At 42.2% G+C, this 21,401-nt stretch overlaps 1 protein-coding gene across 3 annotated transcripts in view; it reads right to left on the bottom strand.

The window, feature by feature from the left end:
- The window catches only part of PLEKHA2 (pleckstrin homology domain containing A2), a 98,006-nt gene that overhangs the window by 30,829 nt on the left and 45,776 nt on the right, over positions 1–21,401 (bottom strand). For all 3 annotated transcript variants that reach the window (XM_087938860.1, XM_087938858.1, XM_087938859.1), the window contains exons 2-6: positions 21,136–21,299; positions 16,208–16,264; positions 14,224–14,272; positions 10,222–10,319; positions 1,783–1,890 (exon numbers count right to left, since the gene is read on the bottom strand). In XM_087938860.1, coding sequence (XP_087794986.1) covers positions 1,783–1,890; positions 10,222–10,319; positions 14,224–14,272; positions 16,208–16,264; positions 21,136–21,276 — 453 coding nt within the window. In that variant the 5' untranslated portion in view covers positions 21,277–21,299. The remainder of the gene's footprint in view (positions 1–1,782; positions 1,891–10,221; positions 10,320–14,223; positions 14,273–16,207; positions 16,265–21,135; positions 21,300–21,401) is intronic.

The following is a 21,401-nucleotide window of genomic DNA, read 5'->3' as shown; positions in this document are numbered from 1 at the left end:
CTGGCGGCCCGGTAGGAAATGTTCCACGGACCAGTACCGGTCCGCGGCCCGGTGGTTGGGGACCCCTGGTATACAGGATAAATGAACCCAGGACACATACTATAGTTGTATATATTGAATGTATAATAACGATTTCAAGCTTCTCGTCTATTATATAAATATTATGAAGGCTCCATTCGATTAACCAATACAGTTATAATCCAATAGTAATAGCAGAATAATATATTATTTATTAATTCATAGGTAATTGATAAGGGATAAGGAATACTTGCCAATGATTACTTACTACTGTTTACTATGAGTTATCAATCTTAATATCAAATGTAATAGAGATACGTTTATTGTTCTATTTATATTCTTTTTATTCTTTCATATTTGCATGTTTTTTTGCGTTTTAATCTTTTGTAAATAAAGTCTATTTTAAAACAAAACAAAAACAAAGGTGGAAGATAATGTTCAGTTCCCTGGTGCATGGGGTGCATGGGGTTTTTGTCACTTATGGCCCTGAGGTACATAGTAATGTACAAGATTATTCATGCTGAAATCCGCAGTTCTCCAAGGCCCTCAGGAGGAGAAGGAGGAAGGAAGGAAGGAAGGAAGGAAGGAAGGAAGGAAGGAAGGAAGGAAGGAAGGAAGGAAGGAAGGAAGGAAGGAAGGAAGGAAGGAAAAAAGAGAAGGCCAGAATCGGATGGGCAGGAAGATAGAAAAGATGAGACTATGAGTGTCTGTTAATGTAGCCTAACAATAGCATAGAATTAACTTGTCATTTTTTCTGTCTGGGAAACTGACAGTATCTCCCAAGTCTGAAAGTACAACTCCCCCACCGTCTCTTTTTTACCACCTGGTAAGTTAATGCAGATCCTTTTAAAGTTTCTTTCTCTGCCCATTCTTCAGCTGTAGACTAACTCCCTCTTTACCTGATAAATTCAGCATCTTTTTTCCCTGGTCTCCCAAGGTAATTTCTACCTACCAAACATTGCAACCAGAAAAAGGCCACTTAGAGGCTCAAGGGAAGGTCTTTTCCCAGCCTGGATGCAGAAAAATGTTCAATGAAAGAAGCAGAGGAATCCCCTAGGGCTCTTCTGCGTGTCTCTCTCAGAAGCTTGCAGCCCTTCTGTGCCTCATTCTTTCACAGCAACAGGTCTGTTGCTATGGAATCCCTTGGGGTAAGGCCACCCTTGGAATACTGCATCTGGTTTGGTTGCCACAATGTAAAAAAAGATGTTGAGACTCTAAAAAGAGTGCAGAGAAGAGCAACAAAGAGGATTAAGGGACTGGAGGCTAAAACATATAAAGAAACGGTTGCAGGAACTGGGTATGTCTAGTTTAATGAAAAAAGAAGGACTAGGGGAGACATGATAGCAGTCTCCCAATTTCTCAGGGGCTGTGACCAAGAAGAGGGAATCAAGCCAACGTACCTGAGGGCAGGAAAAAGAAGCAACGGGAGGAAACTAATCCAGGAAGAGAAGCAACCTAGAACTAAGGACAAATTTTCTGACAGTTAGAACAATTAATTAATGGAACAACTTGCCTCCAGAAATCGTGAATGCTCCAACACTGGAGGTTTTTAAGAAGAGATTGGACAACCATTTGTCTGACGTGGTGTAGGGTTTCCTGCCTAAGCAGGGGGCTGGACTAGAAGACCTCCAAGGAACCTTCCAACTCTGTTATTCTATTCTATTCTATTCTATTCTATTCTATTCTATTCTATTCTATTCTATTCTATTCTATTCTATTCTATTCTATTCTATTCTATTCTATTCTATTCTGATTCTTTCTCACCTGGTTGACTGAGATGGGTGTCTGCACAACGACTCCTCCAATGATTTCAGTCTTATATGGGTGTCTTCCTGTTTCTGTGGCTAGTGACAAACTTCCATGCTTTGGTACCTAATGGAAAAAATAGGATAAATTACTATAGAAGATGACCCAGCATAGCTCAAGGGTGAGGGTCGACCAGAGGTGGTATTCAGCAGGTTCTGACCAGTTCTGGAGAACCGGTAGCAGAAAGTTTGAGAAGTTCGGAGAACCAGCAAATCCCACCTCTGACTGGAGATTTTGCAGTATCCTCCCCCTGCCACGCCCACCAAGCCACGCCCACAGAACTGGTAGTAAAAACATTTGAATCCCACCACTGGGGTCAACCCATCATCAGTTTGGAGTCACCATGCATTCACAAGAGACCTAAACCCAGCCCCCTGTCAATTCCATTGACTCTTATTTAGCACCAATTTGCCTTGATTATGAATAGATCAGGTTCTTTTAAAAAAACATTTTTATTAAGTTATGAAGTATTATAAAATTCAAAATACAAAAGTAAATAAAAGAGCAGTGAGGAGGGAGGGGAAAGAGAACTGAGGAAAGATAAGAAGAATAAAGGAAGGAAACGAAGCGTTGACTTCTGACTCTCTCTGTTACAGTAAAAAAAGGCATTAACATCAAATCACAGCTTTTTGCTTTTCCCTAACAGTATGAAAAAGTCATTTCTATAAAGATCTATCAGTCCAATCTGTAAACCCAAAGTCAGAGTTTCATGCTTTTCCATATCAAGCACAAAGTTCAGAAGTGGTTTCCATATGGAAACAAAAATACTTATATTCTTTTCTTTAATCAAAATAGTCAATTTTGCCATTTCAGCCAATGCCATCAACATCTGCAATGATGCTTCCATGGTGGGAATTGAAGTGTCCTTCCATTTTTGCATATGCTGCTGTCAACATATATAGTAACAACATTCCAATTTTTTTCTCCAGTTCTTTTTCCATTAGTCCCAAAAGGAAAAAAAATCTGGTTTCATTTCTAGCTCCATTTTCAGGAGTTTCTCTATTAGAGTGTGAATCATACTCCTTTTTTTTTTTTTTACTTCATCACAAAGTAGATCAGGTTCTTGTGTATAGATAACATGAAATACATTTGTTGTACTTTTGAAGTCTATCCTGGCTCCTGGTTTATTGCAAATTTACATCAGTTGCCCCAAACTAATCAGTGGCAACTCAAAATCTGCAAGCATCTTTCTGCAATCGTTTTCTCAGCGATTGTGCCGTATCAATTTGCTAGAGATGTCTGAAACAAGCTAGAGTCATTGCAAATGCTCTGAAGTAGATGGAACCTTGAAAATTCAGTTAGACATTTCATTCAGATTCCTTCGCCCTTTCTTTTCACAGGCTGAAATTCTGGCATATATACAAACAAGAAGTAACATTTGTTTTCCTGCTAAAAGAGAATTATATGCCTTTGAAACAAGAGCTCATCAATTTGCTCATCTACAGTATTAAAGGCAGCCCTTCTTCATATCTTTTAGTCTCCAGCCCCCTTATTGTCTTCGTTGCTCTTCTCTGCACTCTTTCTAGAGTCTCAATGTTAGGAATGTAAGTCACCTAACAGATATTTGGGTTGGAAATATATAAACCAGGATAGACATTTTAATACTGTCTCTTCAGGGGAATGCTCAAAGTATAATTGGGTGTGGTTCATCAAATGGCCATAAGATGGAGCCAGAAACCTGGGTTGTTTTAGTCTTAGTCTCAGAAGTCTTGGTGAGTCTCTTTTTCCTTCTGTTTGCCATTCCTCCATTTTTCCTAATTGACTGATATTCATGGATTTGATGTAAGTCTGATACTGAACTTTTTTTGACACTGGACTTTGATATTGGAATTATCCCTGGACTGAAAAACTGACTGATTTAACCTGTGAATGACTTTATCTTGAATTTTGCTTAAACCTTTCTGGAAGTAAAAACCTACATTTACTGTACAGTGTATCTGTGTGCTGTGTGTGTATTATTCCAACACTTCTCTCAATACATCTCCCTGTATGCGCTCATTCTCCTAACGGGGAATTATCTCAACACTCAACATCTTTTTTTTATTGTGGTGACCAGAACTGGATGCAGTATTCCAAGTTCAGCCATACTAAAGCTTTGTAAAGTGGCACTTTACTTGCTTGCAGCCCATTTATATTTCTTAAGTTATGAAGAAACTTTCTGCATGCGTCGTACAGGTTGTGAAACTCTTCTGCCTTGCTGGCAGAAGGAGGGAGAAAAATTTCTGTGGTCATCAGACTGACATAGGACCAAACTTCAGAGGGAATTATGAAAGTCACTCAAGACAAATCCAGTCTCAAAGGGCTGATCAGATGGCTCATCTTCATATTAAAGTCAATATTATCTCTTAGCACCTTCTCTTCTCCTTCCTTTGAAAATCTGGGGTTTTTTTTCCTATTCCCTCAACGTAAGTTGTTTTATAATTGCAAAAATCATGATGTTGTCATAAATTTGCCTTGTCAAATTTAGCAGCACCGTTACAAATAAACAGAATGTAATAAGCCTCAATCGACATACTGGGCTGAAGAAGAAAATAAGAGAAGTGTAATCCCAAACAGCTTGCGCCATAACAAATAAATAAATGTCTCTAAAGTTCCATCAGGCTGTTTTGGGTTCTCTGATGCCATTCATTAATGTGGCTTCTGCTTGTGGAAAAAATAAAATAAAGTACCGCAGAAATAACAGCAGCTACTTCTAATCTGCTCAATTTGTTGGACTACGGCTCCCATCTGTCCCTGCCAACACAGCCAATGAGGGAGCTGCAAAAAGATGATGGGCGAGGACCCCAAACTGGGGATGATGGGAGTGGGAACACAACCATGCTATGAGGCCTGTTTGAGAAAGCTTCAAGTGTGGTTTGTAGAGATTCTCCGTCATTGAGGTTAGGTTTATCTCAAAGGTGCTTTTTCAGGAGGCAACTGGATTTTCTGGTTTTTTCTTTTGAAGACATTTCACTTCTCATCCAAGAAGCTTCTTCAGCTCTGACTGGATAGTGGGGAATGGAAGGTTTTATATTCCTCTGCAGACAGCTGGTAATTTGCATCCTTCTAGAGGGTCGTTGAGGCCGCTTGGAGGTTAGTCTGTGTCCTCTTTGAGTCTGGTATTACAGCAAATGTATATATCTGAGCTTCCTTTTTAAAGAATATTTTAACTCACCAGAAGCCTGCAACTTCTTGCTAACACTCAGATGTTTTGCTAGCATGTTCCAAAGCCTTTAGATCACAATCCATTCAAGGATGAAATCTTTCACTAGACTTAATACTGCCTAATTCAGATCATAAGCCAGTCCTGTGCTAAGGCTAACATCAGTAGCCAAGACTCATAAATTACCTAATCTTCTAAAGTGAGCATCTTATTCCATCTTCAGTAATGTGAAGGCAAGCTTCCTGTTATTATCATATTATTATTATTTTTTCTCCCTTAGGGACTAAAAACTTTGTTTTGCAAAAAACCAATATCCAAACTTACAAGAGTTCAATAAGTGACCATTCAAAGTTACGACGGCACTGAAAAAAAGGTGACAGGACCATTTCTCACACACTGCAGCATCCCCATGGTCACGTGATCAAAATTCAGACCCTTGGCAAGTGGCTCATATTTATAATGATTTCAACGTCTCAGGGTCATGTCATCCTCTTTTGCGACTGTCAGATAAGTGAAGTCAATGGGAAAGCCAGATTCACTTAGGTCTTAACAATTGTGGTGATTCACTTAACAGCTGTGGCAAGGAGAGTCATAAAACGGGGATAAATTCACTTAACAAATGTCTCATTTAGCAACAGAAATGTCGAGCTCAATTGAGCTTGCCATTTGTAATGTTTACCATTGTATATAAATATCGAGGAGGTGGAGAGGGTTGGTAGTTTTAAATTTCTGGGCGCTTATGTATACTTAGCTTACCAAATGCCTGCCAACCACATTGAACAAACCGTAGAATTTTCTTTATTGTATCACCTCACCTTCCATTGAGATCCAATGGCAAGATATATCTAGTGGTCTACTATGTCTATTTCTTCTCCAGATATAAAAACTCACCACCATCGCATAATTTTTTTCCCTTTCTTTGGTGAATTTATTAAACATAACCTGGCTCTTTTTAATAAACAAAATATAATAAAATACAATTAAACAAACCAGGACTTGGAGCAATGGGTTGAAGCTGGCTTACACATTAGTGGTCATCACTGCATTTTAGGACGATCGTTGCAAACTAACAAGGTTTTATGGAAAAAGGGAAATCTTTTCATTGTCCTAGCAGTCAAGTTCACGAGGTGTAGAGTGCTCACTCCAAGTTTAAGTTGTGGAATGGAGACATTTCCAACTGCTTCTTTCTTTCCATCATGCAAAATGATCTAAATGTTTACTATAGCCTTCTGTTCTACCTTGGCAATTAAGCATAATAGAGTTTTTGTGAGGAAAGAAAGATAAGGTAGATATTGCCTTCTCCAGTGCTGATTAGCAGCAGAAGACCTGCTTGTCTAGATGGACTTGGGCAAGTGTAGATGAGCATGTTTGGATAATGGTGGATGCTGGGATAGAGACCTTAAATAGTTGGAAGTTGTTCAAGTGATCGGTCTCTAGCGTGGAAGGTGCTTGGGCTATTTCTGAAAGCAATAACCCTACCAATCATCTAGATTACAAGGGACAAGAAGAATGCTATCTACCTGCTTCCTATAAGACTATCATTTTTTTCCACCAAATACCAAGCTGACAGACTGGTGAGACAGAAGAGGGATAACACTCTTGGCTGCCCTCCAAGCCATCAACTTATCAACTGGATTGTTGTTGGTTTTTTGGACAGAAGTCTTCCAGTCTTATAGAAGACTGGTAGACAGTTTTGCTATTATTTCCTGTCACTTGGGCTAGTAACCAAAATGGATAGGACGCTGGTCCCAGCTCCCTGATACCTCAAACTGATTAACCTAGAAATAAGGAAAAATTTTCTGACAATGAGACCAATCAACCAATGGAACAGAAGTTTTCTTCAGAAGTTGTGGGAGCTTCATCACTGGAAGCTTTGAAGAAGAAACTGGATAGCCATCTGTTAGAAATGGTTTCGGGTCTTCTGTTTGGGTGGGGGGCTGGACTAGAAGATCTACAAGGTCCTTTCCAACTCTATTAATCTGCTAAACTTCTTGCAAGGGAACCCAACTGGCTGCCCTCCAAAATACCCCACAAATTATGCAGAATTGCAAGTGTGGAGACTGGAGACATTGCTTGCAAAGCAAAACATAATCAGGCTTTCTATAAGAAGGTTCCTTCTGAAGGGGGCCAAGCAGCCCAAAAACCTTACATGAAATGGCTAGCAAGACATCTATCCACTAAGCAGAATGGAGGGGAATGTGGCTGCAATGGAGTCCACCAGCCAACTGGGTGGAGACCCTGCCTTCAACAAAATAAAGCATTGCAGAAGTTGGAGAACACCACTTTTGATGCAAAACAACAACAAAAGGGCAGCAGCTGTCCTTGTGGCTGGCCAATGGCAAGCTAAGGATGACATCACACATCTGTGTCCTCCATGAATGGTTAGTGGAGCATCACATAAAATGTATGGGTGAGCATGATGACTTCCTGTGCTGGATTAAGGACAGCCAATGTACGTATCAGTTCCGTTTTGGCTTGATTAACCGAACGTCTCTTCGATTCACAATTGTGAAAAGTCAAGCTTGGCTAATTCCAAGGGAAGTCACCTGCAGAAAGGGGAAGTAGACCTGCCACAGTCTAACTTCTTGTTTCACAAGTGGCTGAGATAGGTTACAACGTTAAGCAGTAGGGATAAAACCAGACAGACGTTATAACGGAGGCTGCAAAGACCTTTCTGTATTTGGAACATGTTCCTTCCCAGGTTCTTTAGAAGTGCAGGGTGGAGTTGTCGGTTACCAAGGTAAAGGTAGGCAGAGAAGACCGCCCAGATAAGAAGCCAGGACTTTGGGGGGAGGGTGTTCCTCCAATCTGCCCAGCTGCCTTGCCTGTGTTTGAGCTTTGTCACCATTCGATGACACAGATTTTCAATGCTGCAAAAACACTGGTCAGGAGATTAACAGAGTTGGAAGGGACTTTTGTGTAGGTCATCTAGTCCACCCCCCACAAGCAGGAGACCCTGCCTACACCATATATGACAGATGCCAGTCTAGTCTCTTCTCACAAGCTTCCAGTGATGAAGTTCCCACAACTTCCAAGGGCAACTTCTGTTCCATGGGTTGATTGTTCTCATGGTCAGAAAATTTCTCCTTATTTCCAGGTTGAATCTCTCCTTGTTGAGTTTCCATCCATTATTCCTTGTCTGGCCTTCAGGTGGCTTGACCCCTTGAATATAGCTTGACCCCTTCCTCTCTGTGGCAGCCCCTCAAATATTGGAACACCACCATCATATCTTCCTTGGTCCTTCTCTTCACTGGACTAGCCAGGCCCAGTTTCTGCATCCGTTCATTGTAGGTTTTAGCCTCGAGTCCCCGAACCATCTTGGTTGCACTTCTCTGCACTCTTTCTAGAACCTCAACATAGTTTTTACAGCAAGTGAGTGAGCAGAGGCTATCCCAAGGCTTAGGAGTATGCTGTGTAATTTTAGGTCAGACCACCCTTGGTCTTTGAGTGGAACGCTTAGGGAGGGGGTGTAATCCCCCTCCTGATTTATATTTCAATAAAATAAGAAAAAAAAATAGACAGTGTGCGTGCATTTTATAGTTTTGAATTCTGAAGTGGTAAGAAACAATCTGACTAACAAGGCAGGTAAAAAGGTAAAGGTGAAGGAGTCTTTGCAGATTTACTCCTCTAGTCTTTGCCAAATATAGGTAGCGGAATTCATCTCCATTTCAAGGCTATTGAGACAGTGCTGTCTGAAGATATTCCCGCAGTCATCTGGCTAGTGTAATTTTCCCACCGAAGTGGTACCTATTTATCTACTCGCATTTGCATGCTTTTGAACTGCTAGGTTGGCAGAAGCTGGGGCGAGGACGGGAGCTCACCCCATTGCAGGGAGCTTGGGTCTCGAACCTGGGCTGCTGGCTTTCCAGCTGACAAGCCCAGCATCTTAACCACTGAGCCCCACAACAAGGAAGGATGATTGCCCAATTCAAGTTTCATTGGGAAGTCCTTGTTTGTAACTGCGGGGGGTTAGCAAATGCCAAGCTGCCAGATACAGCAATGTGGACCAGTAGACAGTATCTGTACCAAGAAACTAAAAGTGATGTGGTGAATGTGGTTGCTTGATGGGGTGTTCTCATCTGGAAGAAAATGCTATTATTTCAGCCAGTTCCTTCCGTGCTCCAGTGGAATAATTTTAAACCCTACTTCTCTCCAACAACTCCAAGGGAATTGAATCACCTATGCAGAGGCTTTCCTGTGAAGTGCTGCGAATAACAGAAGTATCAAATGAACTAGAAAGAAAACCAACCAAAGTACAAAGCGCTTCAAGAATGAATCTGAACCGAACGAACAACTTTGCTTCCTGCAAAGGTTTCGTCATCTCTGATTGTCCTTTATACCTTATGGGAGGGGCAATCCCCTCCAAGTCTTACTCCCGAGTTGCCCCTTTTGTCTTAGCTGCTCTTGCCTTCTGGCAGTTCTGTGCACGCACACACTGGGAACAGGCTCCCCTTGTTCCTCTGCCTCGCTGGTCCCAGACTCCAAAGGCTCTGAAGGCAGCACCCCACTCCCAGATGGTCCTGGCCCCATCCCTGCACCAGATGCAGGACCTTCATCTGAGTCCTCTCCAGACTCCCAGACTAATCCCCTTTCTTCCCCACTATCCGATTCCACTGCCCTCTGCACAGGCTGCCGGCAAACCACAACACGGGGGTGGGATTCAACTGGTATAACAACCGATTCCGTGAGCGTGCGCTTTGCATGCACAGTGTTTCAAAACCACCCATTTTCAGCTCTTAATACTTACCTTCTACTGCAGCCCCGGTGAGTAAAACAGCTGAGGCACGGCAATCCGCTGTGCCACAAGAATCAGCTGAGCCGCAAAACACGGAAATAAAGGACAGACTAGGGCAGGGGCGTGGGTGGGGCCAAATGATCACCGGCACTACCGGTTCACTCGAACCGGTCCTAACCGGTAGAATGGGAAGGGACAACATGGACAGTTCTAAGCAGTGGTTTCTCCACATGGAAGCTTCAACCATGCCTGGACTCTAACTTAGGGTTACAGTTAGCTTTCATGCCTTGATTGAGCTAATTATCTAAGCTTCCTTTGCAATTTATACTCCACATTCCTCCTAATTTCACCCGCATCCCCATTCCTGGTGCAAAGCCGATCCAATTCCTGAAAATAATACACAAGGAGACCAGCAGTAAGAGAACAACCTTCATCCAGATAAAATGACCTGATCTCTCTCTCTCTTCCCTTGAGGAAGATGGCTTGGGAAGCCCAACTGATGTGAAGAGAGAAGACCTACCGTAATCTTGCTGGCGGTGTTCAGGGCTTCCACCCAGTCTTGCAGATCTTTCTGGTCATTTGCTTGCAAGACATAGCGCTGAGACAAGGCGTTGATAACTGCAAATACAAAGATCATGGTCAAGAGCTGTGCATCACTTCAAAGAGGGAACATGGCTGTCCTGAGTAGCCTCTTCCCAGCTTCTAGAAGGAGCCATATTCTTCTTGAGATTTTCCACTCCTCGTTCCCTACTCAGTGAACCAGTTTCAAATTCTCCAAGAAGCTCCCACTGCATGGTCCGCCACCCCAGGAAATCCAGAGGATGCGTTCAAAGGCCCTTTTTTTGTGATCCTGAGAGCTTTCCCAAATTTTGCACCCGAGATTCAACAGCACAGTTCTTCAGAGGAAAGGAGAGAGCTCTTGTGCCCAGCTACTTAAGCAACAAATGAATTGTGCATTTAATACTTCTCTGTTGGCATATATAAAAAAAAAAAGACAATTTAATAACTTCAGGAGTATCTTTAGGGCTGCAGCCGAGCCTTTTGAGATGCAGTTCCCAATTGTATGCCTCAAACTAAGAGCAAGGATCTTTGCTGATTCTTGACTGGAGGAAATGCCTGTGAGCGTGATTATTTTATGCCTGAGAAAACGATAAACCGGGGGCATTCGGTTTATATTTCCACTGAACACGACAGGTTGACTTTTTCATTTTGCCTGCAAAATATATGGTGGGATATGGTGGAGGACCTTCACATTAATAAAATTAAATATTCTATATGCTCAATGACCTTCTCATTTAGGAACAGCCCTTATCCCCTTCATTCCGCTCATTGCTCATCCACCAGCCCTTGCATAAAAATATTTTTCATGCAATTAAAGGGAAAGACAGAAGAGGTTTTCCATGCTTCACCTGTCCCTAGAATTAAGGAGAAAGATTATTCCAATTTAAAACAGGTGGTGGCAGCACATCAACTGAGAAAACGTTTTTTCTACTAGTTGTGCGACTGAATGGTTGTCCAATAAAGGAAAAGGAGGTGAACCCAAAACCACAGAATGGGGTGATCTCTGAGCAGAAAAGTGTAACCTTGATAGACCCCCATTTATTATTATTTAGCAAGCTCTACTTTTCCTTTGATTGGTGGGCCAACTCTCCAAAGGGATTTCCATAGTTCCAAAGGGCATTATTTCTGTCCAAGTACAATCTCGTTTAGATATGGTTGTTGCTATTAGAACTGGGCGCTTATTCCAGAGAGTCTGAAAACAAGCCATGTTTTCCTCGCCTTGACAAAACAAAACACGATTAAGGTTTACTCCTCAACCGTTCTGTTCTACCACTTGTCTGCCTCCCCACTATTTCTAGCCATCCCATCTGCGCCTCCTGAGTAAGTGGAGACATTACTCAGTCTTTCTTGGAAGGTGGGGATGGAACACCTCTTTATATTTCAACATAGTTTGGATCGTGCTTCTGAAAGCACGGCAATTTTCTCTAACAGGCTGACTTCCAGATCAGGTTTGTTGTTATTTCCATACAAGTGGGTATCTAATAATGGGTTCTGCCGGTTAGCTTCTGGCTCCAATGGGGGAGTATTACAGTGGAAGTGATTGATCGATTGGCAAAAGATCTCACCTCCCTACCATCCTGCTCCCATCCTCTCCATCTTTTAATTGGGCCATCTTGTTTTGGATTTTGTATTCACTTATGTTGTTAGTTTATATCATTTTGATTTTTTTTTAATGATTGTAAGCTGCCCAGAGTTGTCTTGAAGTAAGATGGGAAGCCTATACATCTTATAAATAAACTAGCTGGATACCCGTGTTTTGCTATGAAATTACGTGGTGGGGCTTAGTTTTGGTAGAGAAAAATAAGGGGGAAAAAATTCTGCCTCTGCCTACCAGCAACCATCGGTATTTATCTGGCTAGCATCCTATCAGTGTGTGAGAGAACTGAGGGCTGTTTGGAAAGTGAAAGAGTATTTGCTGTGTGAGCAAGGAGACAGCAAGGAGCCTGGGTGAGGCTTAGCTCAACTGTTCTGTACTAAAGCTGCTTGCTGCTGTGAAACTAAAACGGAAACTCCTCTCCTCTGCTTGTGTTTTGCATTTGGAACAGATTTATTTTCAGGTGGGGAGGGGGAGTAGAACACCTTAGCATCAGAGAGTGTTAATAATAATAATATAGAAAATACTAATGCTCTGATGGTCATTTCAAAAAACCCTTTCTTAGTGAGCGCCTAGACACCAAAAGGAACATGCGTGCCAAATTTCAAGTTTGTAAGCTTTACTGTTCTGGATATTTTGTGATGATGCGTGAGTGGTATTTCGCTTTTATATATATAGATAAATAAATATATTATTCAAAGCTTCAAGAGGTGGAAAAAGAAAGAAATCAGAGTAATAAAATAATATATTGTCTGGGAAGGACAAAGGCAGTCAACCAGTTCTATCTCGTGTGGTTCTGTCACTTCCTCCCTAATTCCCCAGGACTTCCTGTCTGGATATGTTTACTTCAATCCTACTGTCTAATCCATCTCAGCCACTTCTCCTTAACACAGAAGAACAGGAGGCCTTGAGGCTCTGACAAAACACTTCTTTCTTCTTGGGCTTTAATTTCTTCTTCCTGTGCAAAGCTAGGCTAAGCTTGTGGAAATCCACCTCTACGTTATGCCACAAGGATCAAGACCCAGTGTTCCTCGTTTGGAAGAGACCTACCACAGGTCTACCATAAGGTCAAAATGATATCCGTAAGGCTTCCTTTTTGAGTCCAGCTAGGTGGCAACAACTTACTGACCTGAGTAGGGTCACCCAGTTTACCACTTGAGTAGGAAGCCACAGGGAAATCCCACGCACCAAGTTAGATTGCAGTGTTATGCAAGTCATCATCTTAAAAGGAGATGGTAACCCACTTCCTCATTACTCTTAAAAGAAAACCTGTAAAGATGTCTCCCCTAAGGCTCCCAGGAATTGAACTCAACTCGAAGACAGCTTTTTTACTCTTTCCCTCCCTTCTTGCAAAGAACTCTCTGCTCCAAGAGTGCCCAGATCTCCGTTTGATTCCCAAGTTGGTGCAGCTGAAAAGCCACCAACATCATCGATGTTGCTTCCTTAGTAAGAAGTGAATTCACTTGTCCCCTTTCCACCTGTATGTGAAGCAGGGAAGGGACTCAACTGGTGTAACAACTGGTTTGGTGAGTACGCGCATGCGCGCCAAACACGTGCTTCACACACATGCACATTTGCAACTCACCTTCTGCTGCAAGCCCTGTGTGTAAAACAGCTGATCCGCGGCAATCCACTGTGCCGTGTGAATCAGCTGAGCTGGAAAACCCAGAAATAAAGCACAGACTAGAGCTGGGGGCAGGTGGGCAGGCCCAACAGCTGATCATTGGAGTGAACTGGTTCGCTCACAACTGTTCTTCGGAGCTACCAGTTCTCCTGAATCAGGCCAAACCAGTACAATCCCACCCCCGATGTTAAGACCATGCGGTGCTCTGGATTTGAAGAGCAAAATGTGTTTTGGATTGGACGTCTCCTCCCAGGAAGTACTTGTGAGCTTTGCACCCCATCTTTGCCCGCTGAAGCCAAAGTTCTGCTCTCAAGGGTGCCACCAACGTGTTCTCCAATCTTCACCCTCCCTTTAATGACCTACATTAAAGATGGATAACTCAAGGTCCGTGCTCCTACACACAGCAACAAAGCATCTCATCTGCAGCTCTCCAAGAGCAGAGTTAGCAGGACCAAACCTTTCAGATCTGATCATTTTATTGGGGAGAGGGGGCATCAGGTGAAAACACATTACTGTAGGCTAGAGGCACTCATACAGATTAGCATCCCTTTAAGCTAAGCTCCGCAAACTCCACCACATTTGCCTGTTGGAGAGGCCTACAGGACAAAAAAGCAACTCTTTAGCTCCAATCATCCCTTTCACCCTTGAAAAATCTTCCCCCAAAGCCAGTTCTTCAACAGGGGGACCAAAAGGTAAATGAGCCTGTCCAGTGAAAGGTAGTGCTCCCCCAAGTTAAGGCTTACCAAAACAGAATGGTGTTTTCGGCTTTTGTTTGGGGGTAGCCACGCTGACCTGAAAAGAAAGCAAATGGAAATGGGCTGATGATGATTTCATTGTACACATGTTGTGCATTGACAACAAACATTTGATTTGATTTGCCCGAGTTGTCTGATTCTTGGTTTTAGAAAGGAGACTATAGGAGAAGGAAAGGCAAAGGGGGTGGAGTCAAGAGAGGAATTAGCTTGGAGTCATTAGGTTCCCACAGTCCAACCTCTCTAGAATTCTGTTAACTCTTTATCTAGCTCCAATGTAGTGCTGACTATTAGTTAACCAGATTCTTGTGCGTAAGCACGAGCAATAAATCAGCTTAACTGGAACTTAACAAGTGGTCCTGCCCTGACAGAGACAGACTCTTTGTGAATTTGAGAGCACAACATTCTCCCTCCTGCCAACATCAACATTCCAGTGCTGTTGCACCTAGAGAGGATGGCCAAACCTACTGTCACTGATGTAAGAAAGAATTCAGACTATAACTGAAGCCAGTTACAGAGCAATGAGGTGAGAAAGCTGGTGAGATAATTAACTCAGCCCAAAGAACAGGTCCAGTGACCTGGGACTTTCTCCTCCAATTCTTCTTATGCTCAACTTATTTCGGTGCATAAGCGCACCAATGTGCCTACTGTCGCTGTCCTATTGTTTCTTTTATTCTTTTTATTTTTCATATATGTATCCATGTATTCATAACTATGTTTTTACTTATTCCTATTATCTTGTAAGCAATTGACAAACCAAATAAATAAATAAATAAATAAATTTGTTCACTCTTTTTATCACCTCTACCTCTACAGAATTCGTGGCAGGATATAAAATCACAAAAACCAGTTCCAACAAATTCGTGCATGCTGGCCATTTATTTTTTAGCTTCACTACCATAGGCTGATCTTTAGCCATCCAGCTGGTGAAGAACCTTGTCATGCCCGGTCGAAACCTTGAGTCTGTGACGGAGGATGAGCCAGAGCTGAGGCTGACAGAGATTGAGGAAGCAGCCCCGGGTCCCTTGGGCCTGGGATGGCTTGCCAGCAGGGAGGAACAGGGGCAGGATAACCGAGAGAGTGGGGAAGAGAGGTCAGGCAGTGGAGATGTGGAGCGAAGGAGCTCAGGTGACAAGCAAGGACCACTCCCTCAAGCTCCCTGAGCACGGAGAGAAGAGAGGAGGCAGGAACAGTACAGGCTGACCCGACAACTCAGGAGAAGGGTTTCCTGACCCTCTTCACAAGGCGCACCTGGGTACTGAGACTTAAGGAGACATTATGGGGAGGGCACTTGTCAGGAACAAGCACTGAATTAGTGGGGTTTTGTGTGCCGTTGCCGACGTCTGGAGTTCGTTGGACGTCTTGCCTAGTTCCTTTGCTTCATGGAACTCATTACCTTGTTCCCTTGCCTCGCTGGATGTCTTGCCTTGAAGCTGTTGGGCTGGACTACTCACAGCCAGAGGCTACTAGAAGTGTATGTGTGTGAGTATTTTGCTCCGGGACTTGGCATCAAAATGGGAGCGTTTGGGGGAAAGTTGGAGTAATAAAGAGGAACTATCAGCTGACTATGTTGCCTCCGTGCCTTGCCCTGGGGCATCACAAACCTCAACCTGAGGTAGTCAGGTTGAGGTTGTTCCATCAATTGGATGGATAAGGATTAGCTTATGTTAACCAATAATCCCCTTTTCTGACAAATACATCTTATTAAGAAACATATGCACTTTTCCTATTGCTGCTTAATGCTTACTCAGTTCCATGTCAGAAATGAAATGACCTCTGCTCATGAGACATGTCACCTATTGCTCCTGGCCAAGGTTTCTCCTTATTAAGTTACATGTCGGTGTGATTATGAGACAAAGAGGTGGAACTCTTTAAAAAATCAAGAACAAGAATTATGAGGACCAGAAATGCAGGGAAATCATCAGGACTAACAATAAGTTCTTAGGGGTGAGGCAAAACTCTATTTTAGTCTTACCTTAGAGATGTAGGTCAGTTGTAGAGATCCTACTGCTTTTGAGCCTACAGCCAGATTCTGAAATAAAAGTAAAAAAAAACCCCTCAACAGTCCATCATATGGGTGGAGTTCTCCCTTTGCTTATTTGGAAGTGAAAAATGACATTTTTTCCAAATCAAGCTTGACTGTTCCTGACTTTCTGAACACCCAACAGTTTTCTTGGCTGTAACACAGATGTAGTGATGGTTTATCGTCAGCAAAAATAAACGTGAGAGTCAGAACTTCAATTCAGTAGCTACACTTCCTTGAATTTGACCTGCTGTATTCTTTGTTTGCACTTCACTATTTTCCAAGAAGTGGAGGATGGATACACCAAAAGATCTATCCCACTTTATCTGCAATGTGAAATTATCTGGTCTAGACCTTGACAACTTTAAGACCTGTGGTTTTCAACTCTCAGAATAAATTCTGGGAGTTGAAGTCCACAAGTCTTAAAGTTGCCAAGGTTGAAGACCCCTGGTCTATAGTCATACCTTGTTCTGGCCATTGATAGTCTTCTGAGACCATCATTGCTTTGGATCTAGATACACAGCCCTTTTTTTTTTTTTTACCTCCAATAATCACTTTAACTATTTCTTTCAGAGAACTGCACCGTGCGCTCTTTAACTCAACCAAGGTAAAACTACCCTTCCCCACCTAATCCGCGGGGAAAAATGAATAGAAAAATTGGAGTGCTAATGCCGATAAAGTTAAATTCTTTAACCAGCGTTTTGTTTTGTTTTTAACTCTGACAACTTTAAATTGGGTGGACTTCAACTATCTTGGGAATTCTGGGATCTGAAGTTCAGTTATCTTAAAGTTGTCAACACTGAGAAGCAGTGACAATTCTCATTTGTCCACAACAATGGTTGCTGGAGTTGAGAATTCTGAGAATAGCCATGTAAGCTACTTTCTGGAGCAGGTTTAAAATTATCACCCTTTTTTCTGAAGATGCTTTATGGAGAACTCTGGGGTTGGTCACCATTTTTCAAATTCAGCTTTTGCAAATACAAGAAGTTTTCTGTTCATTCCAGATTTCTTTCCCAAATACTTAGGCTACCAGGCCTCTCTGAGGTACAGATGGGGGGGGGCCTGCTACCGGTTTGCCTCGGTTCAGGTGAACCGAGAGCTAATTTTCTGGCTTGTTCTGTGGACTGGCAAATCCCACCCCTGGTTGGTCCTGCCCACCCCACCCTGCTCCCAGGAGTCCCCACGTGGCCTGTTTTGGATCCCAGGTAAGTACAGGGCCTGCACGAAGGCTTGGGGAGGGTGAAAATGGGCCGCCTGGAGGCTCTGGAAGGCTGGAAATGGGCCCGTTTCTTGCCTCTGGAGCCCAGGGAGGTCGTTTTCGCCCTCCTGGAGGCTCGAGAAAAGCCTCTGGACCCCAGGGAGGACAACCCCCCCATCACTGTGGTGCAGGAGATCGACTAGGCCACGTCCACCATGGCCACGCCCACCCAGCAACCGGGCAAAGAACCATGGCTAAAATTTTTGAAGCCCACCCCGATAGTCTTCAACTAGTTCATTTAGTGACTGTTCCAAGCTACAACAGCACTAAAAAAAAAGAGACTTGTGATTGTTTTTCACACTTATGATCCTTGCAGCATCCCCAGGATCACAGGATCAGAATTCAGACCCTTGCCAACCAACTCATATTTATAACGGTTGCAGTGTCCGAGGATGAGGTGATCCCCTTTGGCAATCTTCTGACAAGCCAAGTCAACGGGGAAGCCCTGATTCACATAACCACCATGTTATTAACTGCAGTGATTCATTTAACAACTTTGGCAGGAGCCATGGGGGCGCAGCGGTTAGAATGCAGTATTGCAGGCTAGCTCTGCTGCCTGCCAGCAGTTCGATTCTCACTGGCTCAAGGTTGACTCATCCTTCCATCTTTCTGAGGTGGGTAAAATGAGGACCCAGATCATTGGGGGCAAGAGGCTGACTCTGTAAATCGCTTAGAGAGGGCTGGAAAGCATGGTGAAGCAGTATATAAGTCTAAGTGCTATTGCTAAGGGATGGGTGGGTGGATGGATGGATGGATGGAAGGAAGGAAGGAAGGAAGGAAGGAAGGAAGGAAGGAAGGAAGGAAGGAAGGAAGGAAGGAAGGAAGGAAGGAATGGTTGATGGCATAGTGGTTATAATGCAGTATTGCAGGCTAACTCTGCCCACAGCCAGGAAGTTTGATCCTGACTGGCTCAAGGTTGACTCAGCCTTCCATCCTTCCGAGGTCGGTAAAACGAGGACCCAGATTGTTGGGGGTCAATACGCTGACTCTGTAAACTGCTTAGAGAGGGCTGTAAAACACTATAAAGTGGTACATATGTATATAAGACTGTGTTACTACTGACTAAAATGGGGCAAACTGTCTCACTTAGCGACTTGCAATTGTAAGTCGAGGACTACCTGAAGTAGCTAAAAGCTGATAAATGCTGCCGATGGTACTCTTAGTATCCTCTCTTTTTTTTAAGTTGAACAAATAAGCCCCAATTCAGTTCCTCCCAGAGGGTGAGAGGCGGCGGCTTCTCAGATAAAAATATTTGCTGCGGTTTTCACGCCAAGATGCTCAGACAGGCGAAGGTACAGTATATGAGATGAGTCAGAGAAAACCACTGGCTTGGATTGTCTCATTAGGAACAGGGGATTACCAAGAAGGGACATGTTACCATCTATGGTGGACGTGTAAAAAAGCCAAAAAACGTTTGGACATACAATAAGTAAATACATTCGTTCAGAAGATTTTACAGACAAATGTACAATTGAAACTGGAGGCTTTTCTTTTGATCTTAATGGGCAAACAGCTAAGAGAAAAAAAGCCATGGAACATTTTTTTTAAAATACATAACAGCTGCAGCAAGATGACTATATTCTGAAAAGTGAAAAAAGTTTGATGCTACCCACAATAGAGGAACAGTTGGTAAAGATGCTGGAACTTGCAAAGAAGGCTAAATTGGTTTCCTCAATTAGAGACAAGACAATTATTCATGGCCGACTGCAAAGCCCTTCCAGCCTTTTTGCATGAAACAGAAAATCATGCACTTACGCCTTTCAGTTTTGATTATTAGAAAAAAAAATTAATGATAGAAAAAAAAGGAGAAGGCGTTTTTTGTCATCATAAAATAAGAGGTAACTTTGTAATTGCACTTACATTTGCTGCAAAATCAGAAGCTTTTTCTTCTTTCTATTATTTTTATTTATTTATTTATTGTACTTTCCACTTTTGAGCATGTAATTATTTCACCTGCATTTGTCATATATAAAAGAAAGTTCCCTTACTCCTAAAAGAAAACATCTGGTTTCAATTGTACTTTAATCTTTAAAATCTTCAGAATTAATGTATGTTCCTGTCTATTTTTTCTGAAACAGTCTGGAAAATCACCCAAAGATAGGGTCATTTGTCCATTTGTGTAACTGTAGAATCAACATAATTGCATCGCTTGCATAATTTTGTATCATTGCAAATGAAGTAAATAAGACTCAATGGACTTCATTATGTTAATCACCAAATTATCGAAAGGAAAAAATCATGCTAATTACATCAATTTGGATTTAATGGACATTTGGATTTAAGAAGAAACCTTTTCTAATGATCCATAAAATTAGGGCTTTACTGCATACTGAAATATACACACTTTAGGTTTACGTCTGTTTTCTGGCATATAGATCACCTACATTATCTATATGGTTACACATACATAAATATCTCTATCAGAGATAATAGGTCATGAACTCTGACACATGTCTGAATATCCTATAAACATTGTAGACATGTTTAACTGAGCATGGATCTATTTAAGTGCAACTAGAGGGTAGGACTCAAAAGATACTCTCCATTTATAGCCCATTTGAAAAGGTGTCTGTTAAATCCAAATGTCCATTAAATGCAAATCTAATTTGATGATTGACATAATGATTTGTCTTTTATGTTGATTCTATAGTTACGCAAATAGACAAACAAATGTATCTTTTGGTAATTTTCCAGACTGTTTCAGAAACAATGGACAGGAACATACATTCATTCTGAAGATTTTAAAGATTAAAGTACAATTGCTATCTTTTGGTAATTTTGAGAGGAAAGACAGTTTGCACAGAAAGTCATTTACAATGTTCAAACCACAAGCATTAAATGCTTTCATGCATCTACAAAAATATCATTTGTAACTGGCCCTTACTTCCATGAGAAAATTGAAAACAATCTGCACCCATCTCATCTATCCCCTTAATAGCTTAGATTAAGTTCAGATATAACTTAGACTTATATACCACTTTCTAGCCCTCTCTAAGCAGTTTACAGAGTCAGCCTCTTGCCCCCAACAATCTGGGTCCTCATTTTACCCACCTCGGAAGGATGGAAGGCTGAATCAACCTTGAGCTGGTCAGGATTGAACTCCTGGCAGTGAGCTAAATTAGCTGCAATACTGCATTCTAATAGATAGATCATGACTGATAGATGATAAGATAGATAGATAGATAGATAGATAGATAGATAGATAGATAGATAGATAGATAGATAGATAGATAGATAGATAGAGATATAAAAGAAAAAGATAATAGATATAGATTGGATGGATATTAATAGATAAGACAGACAGAAATGGTGAGACATAGAGAGATAGACACAGAGAGAGATAAGATATCGACAGCAATAGCACTTAGATTTATATACCACATCACAGTGCTTTACAGCCCTCTCCAAGTGGTTTACAATATCAGCCTATTGCCCCCAACAATCTGGGTCCTCATTTTACCCGCCTCAGAAGGATGGAAGGCCGAGTCAACCTTGAGGTGGTGAGAATCGAACTGCTAGCAGTGAATATCCTGCAATACTTCATTCTAACCACTGCGTCACCAGGGCGCTTGAATGAGGGTTTTTTAGGAACTTGACAAAATGCTTCGAGGGAGTGACTCACCTGAGGATTGTCCATGTACCACAAAAGCCTGTTGATTTTGGTATCCAGAATGAAATACCGACGTAGGAACTTCCCACAGGTTTCATTATCCTCAATATCCAGGAATCCGCAAATTCGATTCTGACGGTCTACATAAGGCATTCCGAGGCACTGTTAGCATCCCACTGCAAAGAGAGGAACACACACAGAGTGAAGGCCAGGCCTTCTCCACACCAAGGTACCTTGCACAGCCCCAGTTCTATAAAATACTCCCGAGCTGGTCTGTG

The sequence above is a fragment of the Pseudonaja textilis genome, chromosome 9 (genome assembly GCF_049901715.1).
Source record: "Pseudonaja textilis isolate UNSWEBS1 chromosome 9, rPseTex1.2, whole genome shotgun sequence".
Taxonomy (NCBI): Eukaryota; Metazoa; Chordata; class Lepidosauria; order Squamata; family Elapidae; genus Pseudonaja; species Pseudonaja textilis.
Note: the sequence above shows the minus strand (reverse complement) of the source record. Positions and strands in the feature narration are given on the sequence as shown.